Source organism: Dermacentor andersoni, chromosome 1, assembly GCF_023375885.2.
Source record: "Dermacentor andersoni chromosome 1, qqDerAnde1_hic_scaffold, whole genome shotgun sequence".
Lineage (NCBI taxonomy): Eukaryota > Metazoa > Arthropoda > Arachnida > Ixodida > Ixodidae > Dermacentor > Dermacentor andersoni.
The window spans coordinates 120616884-120634917 of record NC_092814.1 but is presented as its reverse complement, the minus strand read 5'-3'; the positions used below and the strand labels follow the sequence as shown (position 1 = coordinate 120634917).

At 44.5% G+C, this 18034-nt stretch overlaps 1 protein-coding gene across 1 annotated transcript in view; it reads left to right on the top strand.

Moving 5' to 3' along the window:
- Positions 1-17006, top strand: part of LOC126543329 (protein unc-93 homolog A-like) — a 33939-nt gene extending 16933 nt beyond the window's left edge. Inside the window, exon 2 of the mRNA XM_050190453.3 lies at positions 16211-17006. Within this exon, the coding sequence (XP_050046410.1) occupies positions 16211-16425 (215 nt within the window). The 3' untranslated portion in view covers positions 16426-17006. The remainder of the gene's footprint in view (positions 1-16210) is intronic.
- The last annotated feature ends 1028 nt before the right edge of the window (positions 17007-18034 follow it).

The following is an 18034-nucleotide window of genomic DNA, read 5'->3' as shown; positions in this document are numbered from 1 at the left end:
GCTCTGTCAGTTTATTAATTAGTTGGCAATTAGCAATTTCTTATTTGTTTGTTTAGTTAGTCAGTTGGTTAGCTTTGTTAGTTTAAAGCGGAGGTTTCTTTACGCGTAATTACATAAAACCGCGACGTGCACTTGATCTGTAGTCGGATTATAACGACGGAGTAGTAGTCCAAGTGTACAATTTGAATTATGAATTAAGCCGCTGGCGAACGCAGTCGGACCTGGAAATGAAACAAGGCGTTGTAGTTGTTTCGAAATTGTTCGCGTTTAAGTTCTTGAACACTTTACAGAAACAGGGCGGCGATTTGCACCTTGTGTCGACGATATTCGCACGCCGATACAGGCAGTTGAGCTTTGCGCAATAGCGAGCGTACGCACAGAACGCCTGTGGCGTCCCTGCGGCTGCTGCTGCAGTCCACCTTATACATGCGCCAGCGCCTGGGTGCGTCCACTGTGGGCGCTATATCAAGCTCTCTGCCGTAGCGTTACGCGGAAGTTTCATGACCAGATGAAAAGTATCGAAACCCTGGTAGAATGAACAATTAAAAAGAATGTGAAAAAAAAAGGCAGCTTGACGCCGATTAAAGCTGAACCCACAACCTCCGCATGACGCGTGCGATCTTGACATTTAATCAAGGGTACCCCTTGAGAAAAACGCGCAAAGCATTGAGTTGCACTCCAAAGGACACACCAGAGCTAAAGTAGAGACCATAGCCTCTATTCACAAAAATATTCTTATGCTAGAACTGTTGGTATAAGACCAGGTGCCAGTATTTAGTGTTACTGGACATGTTATTAGTGAAGACGGTAGGATAATAATAGGCAGCTCTTGCGAACGAAAGAGATTTGTGAATTCTGCTCCATGTTCTATAGAAAAAAATATTGCGTACAGTATCAGGGCCCTTATTCACAAGAAGCTCTCACACTACAATTCTTCAAATTCCAGCCAATTCTGATGTTAAACATATCATTAGTGAAGGCGGCCAACCAATGACAACGAGAAGCTTTGTGAATTCGGCTCCAAGTCCTTAATGGCCGCACTGTAGTGGTATCGGCTGCTGTGCCAATGAAAACCAAATTTACTCACATCAAAGTCTTATAGTAGAACTCATTGAATCAGATATACACATGAACTGGAAGTTTTGGTTATAGCTAATATTCGGGAAACGAGAGGCTGAATTCACAAAGTTTTTCGTTCATAAGTGTTCTTTGCCATTGGGTGGCCGCCTTCGCTAATAATATGTGAAGCATCAGGATTGGCTGGATTCTTTTCTTACGAACAAATCTAGCGTAAGAGATTTCTGTGAATACGGTGCCTGCGTCGGTATAATGTAATGATACCTTCGCTCGATTATCTCCCTTTCTTCTCATTCACCATTCGCGACCAGCCAGATACCTGTGGTAATGTGGGCGGAGCACCTCTCGGACAACTCACGAAGTGCGAAAAGGAATATCCTTGGAATTGAATCGCTACGTTATCCAGACCCAGTGTCCGTATTTCGTAACCTCCCACGTCAATTTCCATTCTTCTTATCATGCGTCGCGTCGAGTAGCCGATCCCAGAGATAACGGACACGCGACAGCGCCTCCGAGCCACGCGTGTGCACTCTCCTTCAATACGACATCCAGCGCGGATCTTTACAGATCGCACCAAGCTGAACGGACTCTAGCAGAACATTATCCGAAGCCGAAATTCTTAGACCCTGGCCACATCCGTCGATGGCACAGAAAGTGATTCTTGCGTCACTGCCGTTTTTTAAGGAACACCAACCTCAACGGCCGATCGTACTACTGCTGTGCACCCTGCTGTGTGCGCGCAGTGCGCATTCTCTCTTTCTCTACCTCTTTTCCTCTTTCCATTCCCTCTTTCCTTTACGCCCAGTGCAGGGTAGCAAACCGCGGACGATAGTCTCGTTGACCTCCCTGCCTTTTTGGTTCATTTTGTTTTTTCTTTCACTCTCTGGGTCAATGACGAAGGACGAACAGAGTGGAAAATCAAATGGATCGTTAGAAAATACTCTCCGGGTGATCGAATGTCGATGCGTTTAAGGATGCCTTGTCCTCCGGAACACTGTGTGTGATGATGTGGGCTGTGATTTTTTTCTTCACTGCATTGCAGAAAAACCTGCGTGTTTATAGAGAAATTGATCGCGTTGGTTTACAGGTAACTGCCAGATCGAGCAGGCAACAAAACGTAAAAATGACTAAAAACATCAGATGCCATTCTAATCTAAGTAAAAGTGCTTATCTGCGATGTTCGCGGATTTAGTATAGCGTGCAGACTGTGTGGTCAGGGTTCTCATAACAGGGTTCATACTTGCATGCAAAACTTCTTTTTATGTAAGAGCGTCTTCTCATTGACCAGCATTCAGGTGCCCGTCAGTCATGAAAGCGATCAGCATGATAACGAGACAATTGCAGCAGCGGTGGCCAATCGCTGATAGCACTTATACGTAAGAGGAGTTTTGAAAACGCGAGACTCATTTGCATCTGCGGCAACTATGGTAGTTCGCCATATGTGCCCGAACGTCCCATTGTTGTATATAGCGTCGTGCCCGAGACTTTCTTCCGCAGAAAGTCCAAATCAAACGACCTCGTTCTGGCGTCGGATGGTCATCTCCAAAGTGAAGAATTACGTTTGTTGTAGATTTTAGTTGCGCCATCTTTTGTCGTTTTGACGATGATCATGTCCATGACGGAAAGAGGGGCGGTGGGATGAGGGGCACACTGATGTATTCTCGTGTTCCTTGAAACATTCGATCAAATGTTTCAAGATTTTACGTAGCTTCCCATTTCTAATTAACGAACCGGTACTCGAGATTCAAACAATCGGCTACAGATATCTTGCAAATTCCACTTAAGCAACACTAACAGAAAAGCTTCTATTACGCTCACGTGAAATGACTGCAGTTTTTCTTCAGTCGCTTCACGGTTCGTTTACTCGCCTAACGTTGTAAACTTCGTCTGATAAACGCAAGATGCACTCCGGAGAAAAAGGAAATAACCCAGACCCAATAAAACTAAACAGTTGTTCGTTTCGAGAATTTCTCTTGAAAAAGTATTTCATTTTTTCTTCCTCTGTTGAACTGAAGTGTTCAAAAAAAAGTTAAACGCGGGAAAAAAGCGCTACAAAACAAATGTTCGATGCTTTATTCATGAGAAGTGACAAAATCTGTAAGCATGTAAACTGGAGTGTTTATTACATGACTTACCGACATCATTTCGGTACACGCGAGTGCTAATGTGGAAAAATCAGAGATATTGATGGGAAATATGCACTCTTACACAACTTAGGTGGAAAAATAATTTCCACCCTGATGAGATGAACAGACACGCACGCGGATACCAGTATCGCATCAGAATAGTGGCCGAAGTCTCTCGCCTCGTCAAAGTCTCATCTCACAGGTGATGCGTGCGGTGTCCTCGTGGAAGCTTCGCTCGATTGTAATGCGAAGCATTGTTTGCCTTACGCCAGGTACTTTGCGGATCGGTTGTTGTAGGTAGCTTCCTCTCACGCCTCGTTTCGGGCCTCTTCAATAAGAAAAAAGAAATCACGTGGCCGTTGGTCGGATTAAACCAGGGTTCTCCGGTACAGAAGCCCGATGCTATACCCATTAGGCCACACACGCATGCACGCTTATCTCGTGTCAACGCCAATTAGCGTATTGAGACAATTTACGTGTGCGTAACGTCGTATAGCGACAACTCTCTTAAGAGGAAGCTTTAGCTTGGACCCAACTCCGACGCGCCCTATTCAAATACATGTAAAACGCAAGAACGTTTTTCTGAGGTAACCCCTGTACCGATTTTAATGAAATTTGTTGCATTTGAGAGAGAAAGTTAAATTCTAGTGAGTGTTGGAAGCGGAATTTCGATTTAGAGCCTGAATTTTGTTTAATATATTATCAAAATTCGCAAGTCTGAAAAAAAAAATTGAAGCACGATGTTTACAAATTAATAGCTCTGCATCAAGAACAGATATCGCGGTTCTGTAAACAGCATCCATTAGATCATTCAAAGCGGACAAGTTATCTATGCCAATTTATATCTTACGCGAATTTGTTACGTTGTGTATGAGGGTTCTGCAATATCTGTATTTCCATATTACTGAGTATTTTTTAGATTCATGTGTAACACATCAATTTTGTCCGCGTTAGATCAACTATTAGATGCAATTCACAGAATTGTGATATCATGTTTCATTGCTGAGTTACGGAGTTGTAAATTGATAGCTTCGTTTTCTGAAAATTCTCGATCAAGAATTCGAAACCAACAGTTCCTAAATATTAAGTCTCTCTTTTAAATGCAACAAACCTCGTCGAATTTGATGCAGTGGTTGCCGAGAAAAACGAATGCTCCTTTTACATGTATTCAGAGATAGGAGCGCCCGAGCTAAAGCTTCCTCTTAAGGAGCGAGTGCACGTATACGCGCGCGCCAGTTTTCATTATGCCACAGACACAGCAATGGAACGCGCGAATAATTGTCAACCTTACCACTGTCCTTCGCGTGCAATCTGCCTGGTATGACAGAAAGGATGCAAGGCCTCCAGAAGCGACCATTTGATCGCTGTTATGAGACGAATTGTCGCTGGCTTCAACAACAACGTCTGGATGCATCCCTAGCTTCGAACAGCGGTGTTAGATCAGTAGCTGCATCAGCGACGACGTCGTCTCGGCAACCGAAGAACACTTGATCTGGAGATTCCTGGATATGCTCACAGTATGTCCAGATGGCTATTACTGAAACGCACGGGTCAGTGAACGCTGCGAATGACGCGCTCCGCAGAGTTCCTCATTGTAGGGCACGACACTCGACTGGTTTCGGTAATGTGAACCGTAGGTTCTGCATTGCTCAACTCTAGCAGACAATAAACTGACTGCAGTCGGTCTTTAAAACGATGTGATGTACACATATATGTTCTTGTCGATGGCCATTAAACGATATACGGGGGATGGCGTACGTGACTCATATAGGGTGTCCCAGCTAACCTTAGCCAAGCGGTTGCAAAAAAAGAAAAAAGAACGTTTAAGAAACACGGTGCAAAAATACAATTTCAACATCTATGGTGTTCAGTCGCCCGACCTCTGTCGACCGGACACCGTACGTCTTTTAATCGTACCGTGCGCCGTGTTTTCTTTTAATCTTTATTTTCTTTTAACAGCTTGGCTGACGTCATCTGGGACACACGGTATATATAGTGCACTTTGGTACGTTGTATTATTGCGCTACTGTTTATACAACAAAGTTACTGTAGCCCACTGTTGTGCGGCTTAAAATGGAAGTTTGGCGAACACAATTCCTTTCAAGCAATGCTACATAGGAGCCGTGCATGAAATAACCTGACACTTTGATGCGGTGGATAATTTGAAGCCGCCGCGAAGTGCCGCACAGAGCGTAGAAATCCTACATGCCGGTTTCATGGCCAGCATGGTTTTTGCCGATTATTATTATTATTATTATTACTATTATTATTATTATTATTATTATTATTATTATTATTATTATTATTATTATTATTATTATTATTATTATTATTATTATTATTATTATTATTATTACCTTTGAAACTGGGCGGTGACGAATAGTCGCCTATAGTCTTCTTGATTTAATCATTTTCATTCTAGCATTTTTCTCTACATCTCCATAAATTTTCTTCTTCTTCAGAACTTCTCCATTTGCATCGCTACTTGCGCCTGCAACGTTCCGGACCCTTTCCGCCAATACTCTAAACGTCTCTTGCATATCTCGAGTGCTGACCGGTTGATGCTTCCGTCCACTTTAAATCCAAGTGCTTCTGGAAGGTGTACGTGACCTACGGTTCTCACTGGGTGAATCTCTTCGCATTCCATTTGGATGGACTGAGTGGTCTGCGGATTTTTCGCTGCAGCATACACAGACCTCAACTTGTTGCGAATATATATGCTTCGGTATGTTTGTATCCTAAGGAAACCAGCTCGAGCCTCAAATAGCAAGGCACCGCCCGTTGTATTATCGCGCATATTTTCCCTTCTAATTTCTTTCTTCCCGTTCTTGTAAATCTCCATTGCATTTCTGTTTCCATTCTTTGCGTCCAATTCGCTGCCTCTGTTTCTCTCTCTTTCTGATGACTACTGGTTGTCAATTTACACTTTCAATAGCCCTGTACTTGGTTGCAAACTTTCTTGACCACTTCCTCCATTCCGTGTCCACGCTTTTCAGGTACAGATACTTGTGCACTTTAGCCGCCTTTTTTTTTTATCCATGTTATGAGTCTCTCTTCAAAGTTAATTTTGCTCTGCGCTTCTGACTTCAAAAAAAGGCCACACCCATATCACCCTGTACTACCTCATTTGCGTTTTCTTTCTTTTTTCACCTGCTGTGGTTGCTTAGTGGCTATGGTGTTGGGCTGCTAAGCACGAGGTCGCGGGATCGAATCCCGGCCACGGCGGCCGCATTTCGATGGGGGCGAAAACACCCGTGTACTTAGTTTTAGGCGCACGTTAAAGAACCCCAGGTGGTACAAATTTCCGGAGTCCCCCACTACGGCGTGCCTCATAATGAGGTCATGGTTTCGGCACGTAAAACCCCATGATTATTTTTTAGTTTGTAGTTTTTCCGTGGGCTCCCAAAGCCGACCGGCCTACCGATCTTTGGTTAACTTCCAACCCCGACAAGATATCCGACTATAAGCACGCAATAACATTTCCAAACGTTAACGCTGGCACCATTATTCCTTTCCTGATTGCACGCACCACCTCATATTTATTATGGGCCTAAAGTGCTCTATGTTTCATTATTGCTGCATTCCGCTTCCCCTTTATTATCAAAGTGTCTTGGTGGGTGCTTGAGTAAGTCCTTCTTTCGTTTATGTATACGCCGAAGTATTTATATTGCTTGACTATGGGTATGATTTGCTGTTGAACTGACACAACATAATTACTCGCCTCTTCATTAAAGATCATAATTTCCGATTTCTCTGTGCTAAACTTGAGGCGCAGCTAGAGTTGTCGCTGCGTTGCCACAGATATTCGCAAGTGCCTAAATTTCTTGCATTGTCCGCTAGTAGCACTATGTTGTCCGCATACATCAGTCCGGGACCTTCTGCTGCACCATTTGTCCATTACGCGTGTATGATCAGATCATGTATGAATCGTGTATGAACAAATCCTAATTCGCTGTTTTCCAGTCGTCTTTCAATGCCCGTAACATAAAGCGTGAACAACAATGGAGACAGAGGGCATGCTTGCTTCAGTCCTTGGTGAATTTCCACCACTTCATTACAATTTCGGCCCTCCCATACAATTTGTACTCGGTTGTCGCTATATATACATCTCCCAGCAGCTCCACGAAATCGTCATGTATGCCTTCGTGCTTGAGAATATCGCATAACAATTCCCTGTCTACTTTGTCGTAGGCTCCTTTAATATCTAGAAATGCTATCCATGAAGGCCTATTATGAGCTACTGAAATCTCTATGCACAGAGTTAGTACAAACATATTATACTCTAAGCGTCTGCGAACTCACTCTGTAGTTCCACCAGTACATCACTTTTTTTTTCTACCCACTTCGACACTTCTAATTTTATGGCTTGCATTGCCATTCTATAGATCACCGATGTTACCGTAACTGGCATGTACGAGCGCGTCTTATCCTTATCACCTCAACCTTTGTAGACGAGGTTCTTCTTGCTTTCATGCCATCCAACCGGAATTTTCTTCGTTCTAATCACTTGCTCTATGGCATTCATCAGCAGTGCCTTGCTCATCGGACCGAGGTTTTTGATTAACTGTACGGGGATTTCACCGGCTCCTGCGGCCGTGTTATTAGGGACATCTTTTTTCCAGCAAAAGTATTCTATGCTAAATTTTGATTTCTCAAGCTTATCTGTTTGTGGATCTGTTTGAGTCTGATCTATGCTTTCTCTTGTGCCGAAGTTATCCCTAATAACGTCTCTGATATACCGCAGCGCATCGATCTCCTTCAAAGATGTTACCGTCTTCATCCCTCATAGTAGTTTGCGAATCTTTAGTTGGAGTTTCGAGTGCTCTTACAAAGTTCCAGTACCTTTTTTGGTGCGCCTTTGTCTCTTTTGCGAATGTTATGCACCCGACTTTCACTTGTGCATTTAATTTTCCCTTACACGAGCTCACTCACTACCCTTTTCTTTCTCCGTATTTGTTCCATCCAAGGAGCACCTCTTCGTGTAATCCAAACTTTTGGCTTCTCCATGATCCCTTCACGCCTGCTTACACTCTTCTATAGCTTGTTTTATTTCCTTCTTCCACCCCTTGCATGGTTTCCTCTTTCTAATCCAACAGTTTTTTTGTTTTTTGTTTTTTGCCGTGTCTTTCCGATTAACTGCATAACATCTACCATTTCCTTATCTTCCCAGATTGTTGTAGGAAACGCTTCCATATTCTTCTCTCTGTGTTTGGCGATCTCTGTTATTTGATTTTAATTAATTTTTAGTCATTCTGATGCTATTCGTTCATGTTTTGCATTAGTATTTCTCCCAAATGTTAAGGTTAAACGTTTATGAACGCTACCCAGGCTATTTTCTTCATATTCGTCTATCCTCATTTGGTCTAGTCGCTTGTAGTCCGTTTCTGAGACTAAGGCGTAGTCAAAAATTGGCTGCGTGCCTCTTTCCGCATTGCCACGTTACTTGTACATGACACTTATTCTCCCTGCTAACTACTATAAGGTTCTGTTCATCGCTCAGATCCAGCACTAGAGAACCGTTGTAATCAGTATATCCGTCTAAATCATCCACGTGTGCCTTCATATCTCCCACTAATATCACCTGGCCCGATTTCCCGAACTCATTAATATCACTTTTAATGCAATCAATTGATTATTTATATTTATCTCTGCTTTCACTACCAGTCCATAGGTAAGCTACTCCAAGCCACGTCTTCTTGCCTTCCCATGTGCCGCTAATCCATGACTGTTCCTTACATGTCTCTTTACCCTTCCCCAGTTCATACTTAGCCTAATTAGCATGACTACGCCTCCGCTTTTCCTTGACCCAGTCATTCTATTGCAACCTTCCCATACAATATTGTCAGTAAGAGATGGCTGTTCCAAATTTCGTATGAGCGTTTCGGTCAAGGCGTACACGCTAATAGCTTTGTCGTTCAGCTGCGTTTCAATTTCTAACCATTGTTTCTGCTTGCGACTACCCTGCATGTGTATGCACCAAATTTTACTGTGTCTAAACTTATTCTTTGTGCGTCTTTTCTTAACTCTTTGTGGTCGAGTTCTGCTCCTTGCTCGTGTGTCGCTACATTTAATACTTAATCTTCCTTCCTTATTGCCTGGGGCTCGTGTAAAAAAGCTACTCCCCGTTCCGCGATGGGACGTCCAACCGGTGTTGCTACACCATCGCTAAAATGTATCGTGTCACGCACAAAAGCGCCTTCGTGGCATGCCCGGTGTACTTCTTGGTTGATGTCAATGACCGTTACAATTCATTGCCTTAGCTAGCGTCCAAGTTTCCCTGCTATTACAGGCACTGTCCTTCCATTTGCATACCCCTGTCTTTCGACCTCTGGCAGCCTGCGCACTGCGATTTGCACTTTCTTTGAAACATTCCGGAGATCCGTAACCCCTTTGGCTATTTTCTGTCCCTCGCCCGTGCAGTACGTCAGTCACTCCGCCCATTTTATGAACACTAGGTGCCTCTCCTCCATTGTGTCCCACATATGTTCCTTGGCTTTCGCTATCACTTTCCTAATCGGTTTCCTCGGATGCGCGCTAATCTGGACTCGCTCGACTGCAACTACCCTCCCCCTCCCTCTGTTATCACCGGTTCTACTTTACGCATGTTTGAATTGCCAACAAAGTCAACTCGACTCTTTTCCTCCTCCTCACCACCGAAATCTGCACCTGAGGCCACGATGCCCTCCCCTCCTGTCTTATCCTGACCATATACGCATTGTTGTCTTCATCCGCGGCCGACACGTGAGTGGTAGCCCCATAGTCATCATCACCGATGTGTTCGCCACCATAGAGTTTCCTACAATATATTAGAGGGAACTCTGGCGCGGCAATCGTTGAACCACCATGGGAATTATGGGAAGTACACGGATTTGCCTGATCTTCGTGCTTGTGCATTCAGACGTTCTTGTGGATTCGTTTATTATGCTTTGTATGCCTTCATTGTCGTATATTTCAGAGCAATCTATACTTTTGTAAGTGCAGAAGACGCTGCGAACACGCTCAAGCGCTACTAATTGCAACGGTTCAGCTTGTCGAGGTGGCCGAATCGAAATGCGCCAAGCGTCTCGGGCTTGCCCGCGATTAATTCGTAAGGGCGTTATATGTCGCCTGTCGATGCATGCGTCCGTCGCGTTATGGTTTCAATATCGGTCGTCTGTGCTAGAAGTCCTGTGTTCAAATCCTGGCGTCGGACAATTTTAATAATGTTTATTTAATTATTTATTACGCGGTACATTGTTGAAAATGACGAGTTTACAAAGCCACGAAGCTGTTTGAAGCTAGAAGGACGAAGTTTAGGCCAATCCATGTACTTCCCATAATCCCCATGCTGGCTCAACCGCTCCCATTGCAGCCACAGTACACACCAACGCCATAGTTCCCTCTAGTATTGTATGAAATCTTTTGTTCGCCACTGCTTTCTGGCGTGGTGGTTTCGGCTTCGTTACCCGTTATCACCTCGGAGCCAGCTCCGTTCGCGGTGCGCGCATCGAAGCATTCACCATTGCCTTGCGTAATGGTGGCCCTGAGCTTCATCTCTACGTTGTCCAGCTTATCTTCTACCACTTTCCCCTGCTTCTGCTCGCTCTTGAGTTTCCTTTCTAGCTTCCCAACCCGCTTAGCTAGCTTATCGTTTTGATGCTCTAGACGGTGTAGTGGCGACCCTAGCACTCGACGAAAACATGCCCTGTTTGCATCGCGTTCTCACACGAACCGCGTTTCTTCCAACGCGTAGGAACGCTCGTACTCAGAACAACGTACTCTTGGATTCCTCCTAGTACCGACTAATTATATTGTATTAACAAGGCGTCGTACAAAAGTAGCCCTACTTGTCGAAAAAAAAAGTACAATTATTCGTTACCTACTTATATATATCTAACCAAAAAGACCAAGAAATTGAAAAGCATGAAAAATAATATATACAGACTGCTCGTTTAACCTACACTTCTACCAACCAAATGAGCAAAATATCAAATAAATAACTTATCGCTTTGGCGCGCTGCTCCTGCTGCGCTGAGCCGGTACTTCCAATCGGCACGTCTGCTCCTCTCGGCGTCACTTGAGAGAGCTGCCGAGATGCGTGAGTGGCACCACGTGGTGATGTTTCCCACTGGTGCCACTTTTTCCCGAATGTGTGACCCAGGTGGAAGCCTGCCTTTTACTTCTGTCAACAGTTTCAGATATACTGCGACATTTATGCGGCTGAAAATGAAATTTTCCCTGTTCCAGCTTACCATGTCGATATTTACTTATTATAAAGTAAGTAATTATCCGGATTTTGGAGGCACTCTACTGTCTTTCATATTTTTATTCATTGCACGGTCTTTTGATTACAACACATGAAAAGAGGCAACAATTATTAGACACTTGAACAGTGCTACCGTTCGGCCTTGTTGTGGGACACATGCTCTAAGAAAAAAAAGAAAAAAAAAAAGACGAAATGGGGTATCGAGGTTACTCCTTTTGGGGAGTAACTGACCTGCCACAATCATTCGTCCTTTTGGGGCGTAACTGCGAAGGGATTCACTGTTTCCCCATGCGGTTACTGCTTCAAGGACTAACAGTTGCTCTTTTCCGATGCTCCTAAAGGGAGTAACGGTCACTGTTTCCGATGCTCATCAAAGAAGTAATTAACGAAATTAGCCGTTTATACGCTGATAAAAAATGATTGAGCTGGAGAAAGAAAAGCGCCCCAATCAAGTATTCTAACTTACGTCCTCACGTGTAGAAGTAAGGCACTCTAACAGCTACACCACGGCAACTCAGTTGATGTGACAGGATACTGAGACCAAGTTAAGCATCTGAACGTAGGTGCGGCAACACAAAAGAGACGGCATTTTCTGTATGCCATGCGGGAAGAGCCTAACGGTGCGTGTACTTGCAACCATAAGCGACTGCAAAGAGAAAGCTGCCCGATTGTTCTTAGGGCGATTTCAAGTGAGACACATTACGTGATGTACAGTACGCGGAGCGAGCGCAGACGGGGCACGCAAGACAACAGAGAAGGCTCTGTCGCTTATCGTGCCCCGTTTGAGTTGCGCGTCGCTTCACTTAAGTTTGTAAACTCTTTGGAAAGGAAGGAACTTTAGTACCATTGGCCAAGGAAATCTGCCAGCCCATCAGTGACTGGCGCGTTTAATGTACATCGTTCACTTATGGCGTGCACTTGAAGTTCATGGCTCCTAACATTTCATTTTTTTTTAATTTCACGAAATTTTCCCACCAAGAGACAAAGTGCTGACTTGTATGTAGTTCAATAAACACTGCACAAACGTCAAGTTGTTCACGATCTATAGACAATACCGTTTTCGCCGCATCACCTCATGACACGGAGGAAAATAGCGGAGGACATGGGGAGGAAATGTTGCCGTTCGTACTCTAGTCGCTCTCTTTCAGACCAGGGACTAAACAATTACTCTCCGAAATTTGCACACAGTACGCATACTCCTGCAATTAGTCCCTTGAGGGACGAAAGCGCCCTTTTTAGGACTAATGGTCCAGTTACTCCCGTTTCCCCTGGTATTTTTCTTCAAGAAATCAAGAAACTTAATGTCAGAAAGCTACGCTTTCGTGACATTACGTTTACGTTCCATGCTGACCGAACCTGCTGGCAATATGAACCACGAGGTAATAAACAGCTGTTGCCGTACAGCTCAGCTCATTCCACAGTAAAGAAAAGCATCATCGGTCTATGCCTTCTGAACGCTCTTAACAAATCATGTGGTCACTTAATGATGGACAATCCCTGCAGTGAATCTTCTCACCTTTCGGAAGTAGGATACCTGCTGCACATTCAGGCGGTGGTCGCGGAAGACTTGATTAGGAAGTTTCGTATGGGTGAGGAAACGAATATTCCGAGTAGCGCGAAAGATCGGAAAAGAGTAGCTCGTTCCATATTTACGCAAAAAATTCCGCATTGCCTAAATAGGTTGGCAGAAAGGGCCAACGTCAAGGTAGTGTTTATAGCCCCGTGCGAATAAAAAAAATCACCACCCAAGCACTCCGTACAGATGGTTAACGAACAAAGCTGAAACGTACGGCCCCGGCGTTTATCACTGGGTTAATCCCGACGGTTCATTAAACAACGGCTTGGTAGGCTGCCCGATCCTCGGTACGCAGTTGCTGCTTGCGCTCGGCCGCACGAGCGTGTTCTTGTGCCCGGGCTGCAGCATCGGCACGGTGTAGACGAACTCGTTCCCGGTTCTGCTCGCGGCATTGCCGATCGAACGCTGCCTGCTCCTCAAGAGTACGTATGACACGTGCGCTATGGCCTACCCATTTCGGAGCCGGAGAGCAACTGCTGCACCAACCCCCTCTAGAGAACTTAAGGCCTTCTGGCTGTACCCTCTCCCCTTGAGCTACGTCACGCAAAAGAGGCCCACATAGAAGTTCCGTGCAGCGTGCAACGAAGCTACGAGCGGCGCACATGTGTTGAAAATGAGACGCGGAAGATCGAGTGGGCGACGACGGCGATAACAATTCGATTAGTTCCGGGAATCCTGCAGCTCCTTGGATAGCTTCGGGGTTACAAAAGTCCTGCCATGCTGCGACATGCTTCCGAGCGCACTTTATTTCTGGACGCGAACCGTGCATGTAGTCTCTGCGCTTCTGCTGGGATTGCGGTTGTGTGTCCGGCAAGCCTTCATTGCCGCGGAATGTGGATTACGTTCATGCCAGGATATGCCTAATGAGTGATGCGTGCCCAATTGCTGGAGCAATTACAAATCGGGGCCGCAAAATCGTGCGTTCATGTTTCCGCAAGATCAATGACAGAATATTGAGTGCGAATGTTGAGGCAAAGAAGAGAAAAGCTGGTATTCTGCGGAATAAGGCAGCTGTTTCTTTGCAACTAGTTGCACGAATGTTTTGTATCTCTATTGCTAAACTCATTTGAGGAGTTGTAAATATGTGGACTGTGGTACTGTATGTAATAATCCCTCGAAAGCGAAATTATTCGTTTAGAGCCTAATCTAGACTGGAATAAATACATGTGTCCCGAATTTGAAGGGCACACCAATGAAGTTATCATGAGATATGGGTTATGATGCAGGGCTAACATTTCGTTGAAGAACTTTTGTGCTCGCATGAACGGCAAACTCTTTGACGCCGACGATATAAGTCAAGGCAAAGAAGCTACACTGAAGAAAAGGGCAGCACTGACTTTTCAACGTAAGCCATGATCCCTGTCATCATTTACCCGAAATTCGTACTCCATCCTAAGGTTGAACCATTCCATTTTTTATGGACGGGTATTGAATAATGCAGCGCGCAAATAGTTTTGCATAAATAAAATAATCTTGGGAAAAAAAAAAAAACTAACGGCGCTCTGGTTAACGTTGCCCATAAGGGCGCGATCCCTTCATTCAACCCGTATCCCCGACCCAGACAAGAGAAGGCTCAGGCCTTCTCTTGTTTAGGTGGTGTTGGCTGCACGCGCGCTCGGCTGCGACGGAGAGCAACGACGCCACTAGTGGCGCAGCTAAACCAAGGCTAATCGCGCGTCTCCCTTTCTCTTTCTTTTTTTTTGTTTTTTTTTTTTTGCACATGCGCATGGGGTTGCGCCGGAGGAGTTTCTGGCGTATCGGCGACAGACGGACGGACGAATCGGCTAGCCATATACAGCTTCGCTGTAAAAACTATCTGTAAGGCCAGCAATGCTCCACAGGATAATACGCACGCCTGCAAGAGGCGTCATAGAACACAATTTATAAATTGCAAGGAATCAATAGTATACCAAGTACCTCTTTCCTGTGGTAAGCAGTACGCCGGGCAGACAAGCCGTTGCCTAAACGACAGATTAAGAGAGCATTCTAACAATGCTAAGAAAGGACGCGATCGATGGCTAGGACAGCATTGCAACACGTGTGGATGCGAACCAGTTTTCCGAAATACCGTGGTGTTAACGTCACACAGAGATGAACTAAGAAGACTAATCATTGAAGCAACGAAGAATGCAACATTGGGCACGGATTGTGTCAGCATTCCGGGGGGTCCATCTCGTTGACCGAGATAGAAATTTCATTTTTAAATGTTTCCTAGCGTGCGCATTTGATAGTGTGATCGCTTTTGGGCATATACGAGTACTTGAGTATAAAGGAAAAGAAAAAAGTCATATCTGTGCGCATGTAATTTGCTGTGGTATAGGAGTGTCGTGTATGTATATATTTGTGCCTTGGTCTTCAAATATACCAATTGTTGAAAATTAGCGCTCGTGTCGTGTCCCCCTCTATTGTCCTGGTCTGCTCCAGCGCGTCACATAGTTACTGTTAGACATAGTCATAGGTTAGTAAAGAGTCTAAACCAAAATGTGTGATTACCTACAGGCAACAAATTGTGTTAACAAAACAAACCGTACATAAGAAATCTATTTCTACCGCAAAATAATTGCGAATATACATCGAGTGTGAATCAGTATTAGGTAATACATAAAAGAAAAACAACAAATACATGATAATGTCATGACAACCTACAACATAATGCCACAAACGTTGCAACTACAGCATAATAAAATACAAATACACGGTACTAAAAATAAGGTTATACATGCGAATAACACCGCGGATAAAAAAGATTAAAAGAAACATCAAATGAGAAGTGACCGAAAGCAAAGGAAAAGTGTGTGCGAGTGCTTAATTGAGCCGTTTTTCTGGTGCACACATCTCTTTAAGTGCACATGAAAATCCATTTCTTCTAAACAAATAACTGCGCCGTGCAATGTTTATACTTTGGATGAATGGTGGATTCCCTCCTTCCTCTCCCTTTTTTTCATCTTCTTTTGTCTCTCTGTGTATATTGTTACTTTTATTGATAGCGTGTACGTTAAACTTTCACCGGCGCATTTAGTGTCACGTGTAGGTCCCTATTATGTCAGTCACGCAATCTCTCGCCCTCTCTTAGAGTGGCGCCATTACAGAGCGGACTGGGCTTAAAGTCCTTAAAGTCGATGACGGAGACGATGCAGTGAGAATGAGCCGGAGAAATGTAATTGGCTTAATTATTCGACTTCGCAGCTTTCTACGGCGTCATCTTTGCTGACGCTCGCGAGCCGGCGTTCGCCAACTACCGCCTGTGGGAGTCCATGGGCTTCATCATCATGTTCGCCGCACAAAGCCACCTGCGCGTCTACGTCAAACTTGTGGCGCTCGTAGTGGCGCTCGTGATCGGCATGGTCGGCTACCTGATCATCGAGTTCCATATGAGCGGGGAAAACAAGTCACCCATGTAGCACAAGCGTCGACCACGACTGTGGGGTACTCTGCTTCACGGACTGCCGGCTAGACGTCACCTCTCTCGTTCGCCGCGCAGATGTTCTGCAGTGTCACAGATTCTCCACTGGGTCATATTTCGAGTTCCGAGGACCTAAGTGGCCTAAGTCTACTCTGCAGCGTCGCGAGATAAAGCATCTTCAGCGTCACAGCTTTGAAGCAGTCACAATGGTGACTTGCCAGCGGGTTTCCATGATTCAATCTACTATCGCGTGGACTGGCGATGAATATGTCTTGAGCCTTGCGTGTAGACTGTGTCCCGGTGAACTGTTTTCTTGTGTGTGCGTTCTGATACAGATTGCTTCGGGATTCTCACGTTTACTTCATTCTATACGCAAAATACAGACGTTTCACGAGCGTGATTGCCGCCCGATTTTGTTGCCATGCCGCCATGTGGACGCTACATGAGGGCTCGCAAACGTTCGTTAAAGGAGCGTTTTATCGTATTTTTTTTGTTCTTGTGTTTTACCCAGCAACACCATGTTATTCTGTCTGCCCTGCTCCACGCACCATTAAAACGTATAGCGGCTCTTTGGGTCAATGGTGAAGCCGTTATCTTTATTTCACGTCTAACACTCAGTGATTTTCTCCGCGGTTACTGTATCAAGTGTGCATTTCTGGTGGACTCAAAAGCAGCTAAGATGTTGCGGTTGTCTTACTATAGAAACGAGCACGTTAGAATTTACTACCGAGTGAATTAATATTTCTAACAAAGGAATGTCCAGATAGCACACCAACTGCTTTTACGCACGCGAAGATTCCGAACTTGCGTTTGTTTAATTAAAAATGATAGGTGCATTTGACTTATATAGACCAACAAACAATTACAAGCGCACTCAGTGACCCGGGCTCTCACTCGGCTTCGCGCGCACACACACGCACACACCCACACACGCACGCACGCACCCACACACGCATGTAATAATATCTGTGTCTAATGAAAACGTAATTATTTTTATAACACTGCCGCACCTCGTTTTACAAATCAATGCACCCATTCCGCAGTTTGTTTACCTGCAGACAGTACTCTATGGATTTCTTGAACTTTAATTAAAGTATTGTATGGTTCATTTCTGCTGCCATTTATCGGTAGTCTTTGTTTCTCAGCTGTGTTTTTGAATTTTAGAAATGATTCTGTATAGTGTGATGAACTGGAAGCTGCCGAGAAATATTCACCCAATATGTCTACCTGTTCTATGCTTGTCTGTATACCGGGGGCTGTGAGAAGTGGGACTGTGAATGGGGAATAGCTGCTATTTAGCTCTCGTACCTTCTCCCACATTTGTTTTGATGTGGTTGAGCTGTTTTTTGAGGACACGTAGCTTTGCCATGAATGCTTTTCAGCACTGCGGCGGATATATCGAGCTTTCGCTCACGCTTTTTTAAAACTTATAAAGTTTTCTGCCGTTGGGTATCTGCGAAATATTCCCCAAGCTTTGTTTTGTTCTTTTTTCGCTTCTCTAGATTCTAGTGTATGCCAAATTTTGTGATATTGTTTTACTACTCCAGAGGACTGAAGTATAGCTAGGTGTGCAGCGTCAATAATACAGTTTGTGAAAGCTTCTTTAG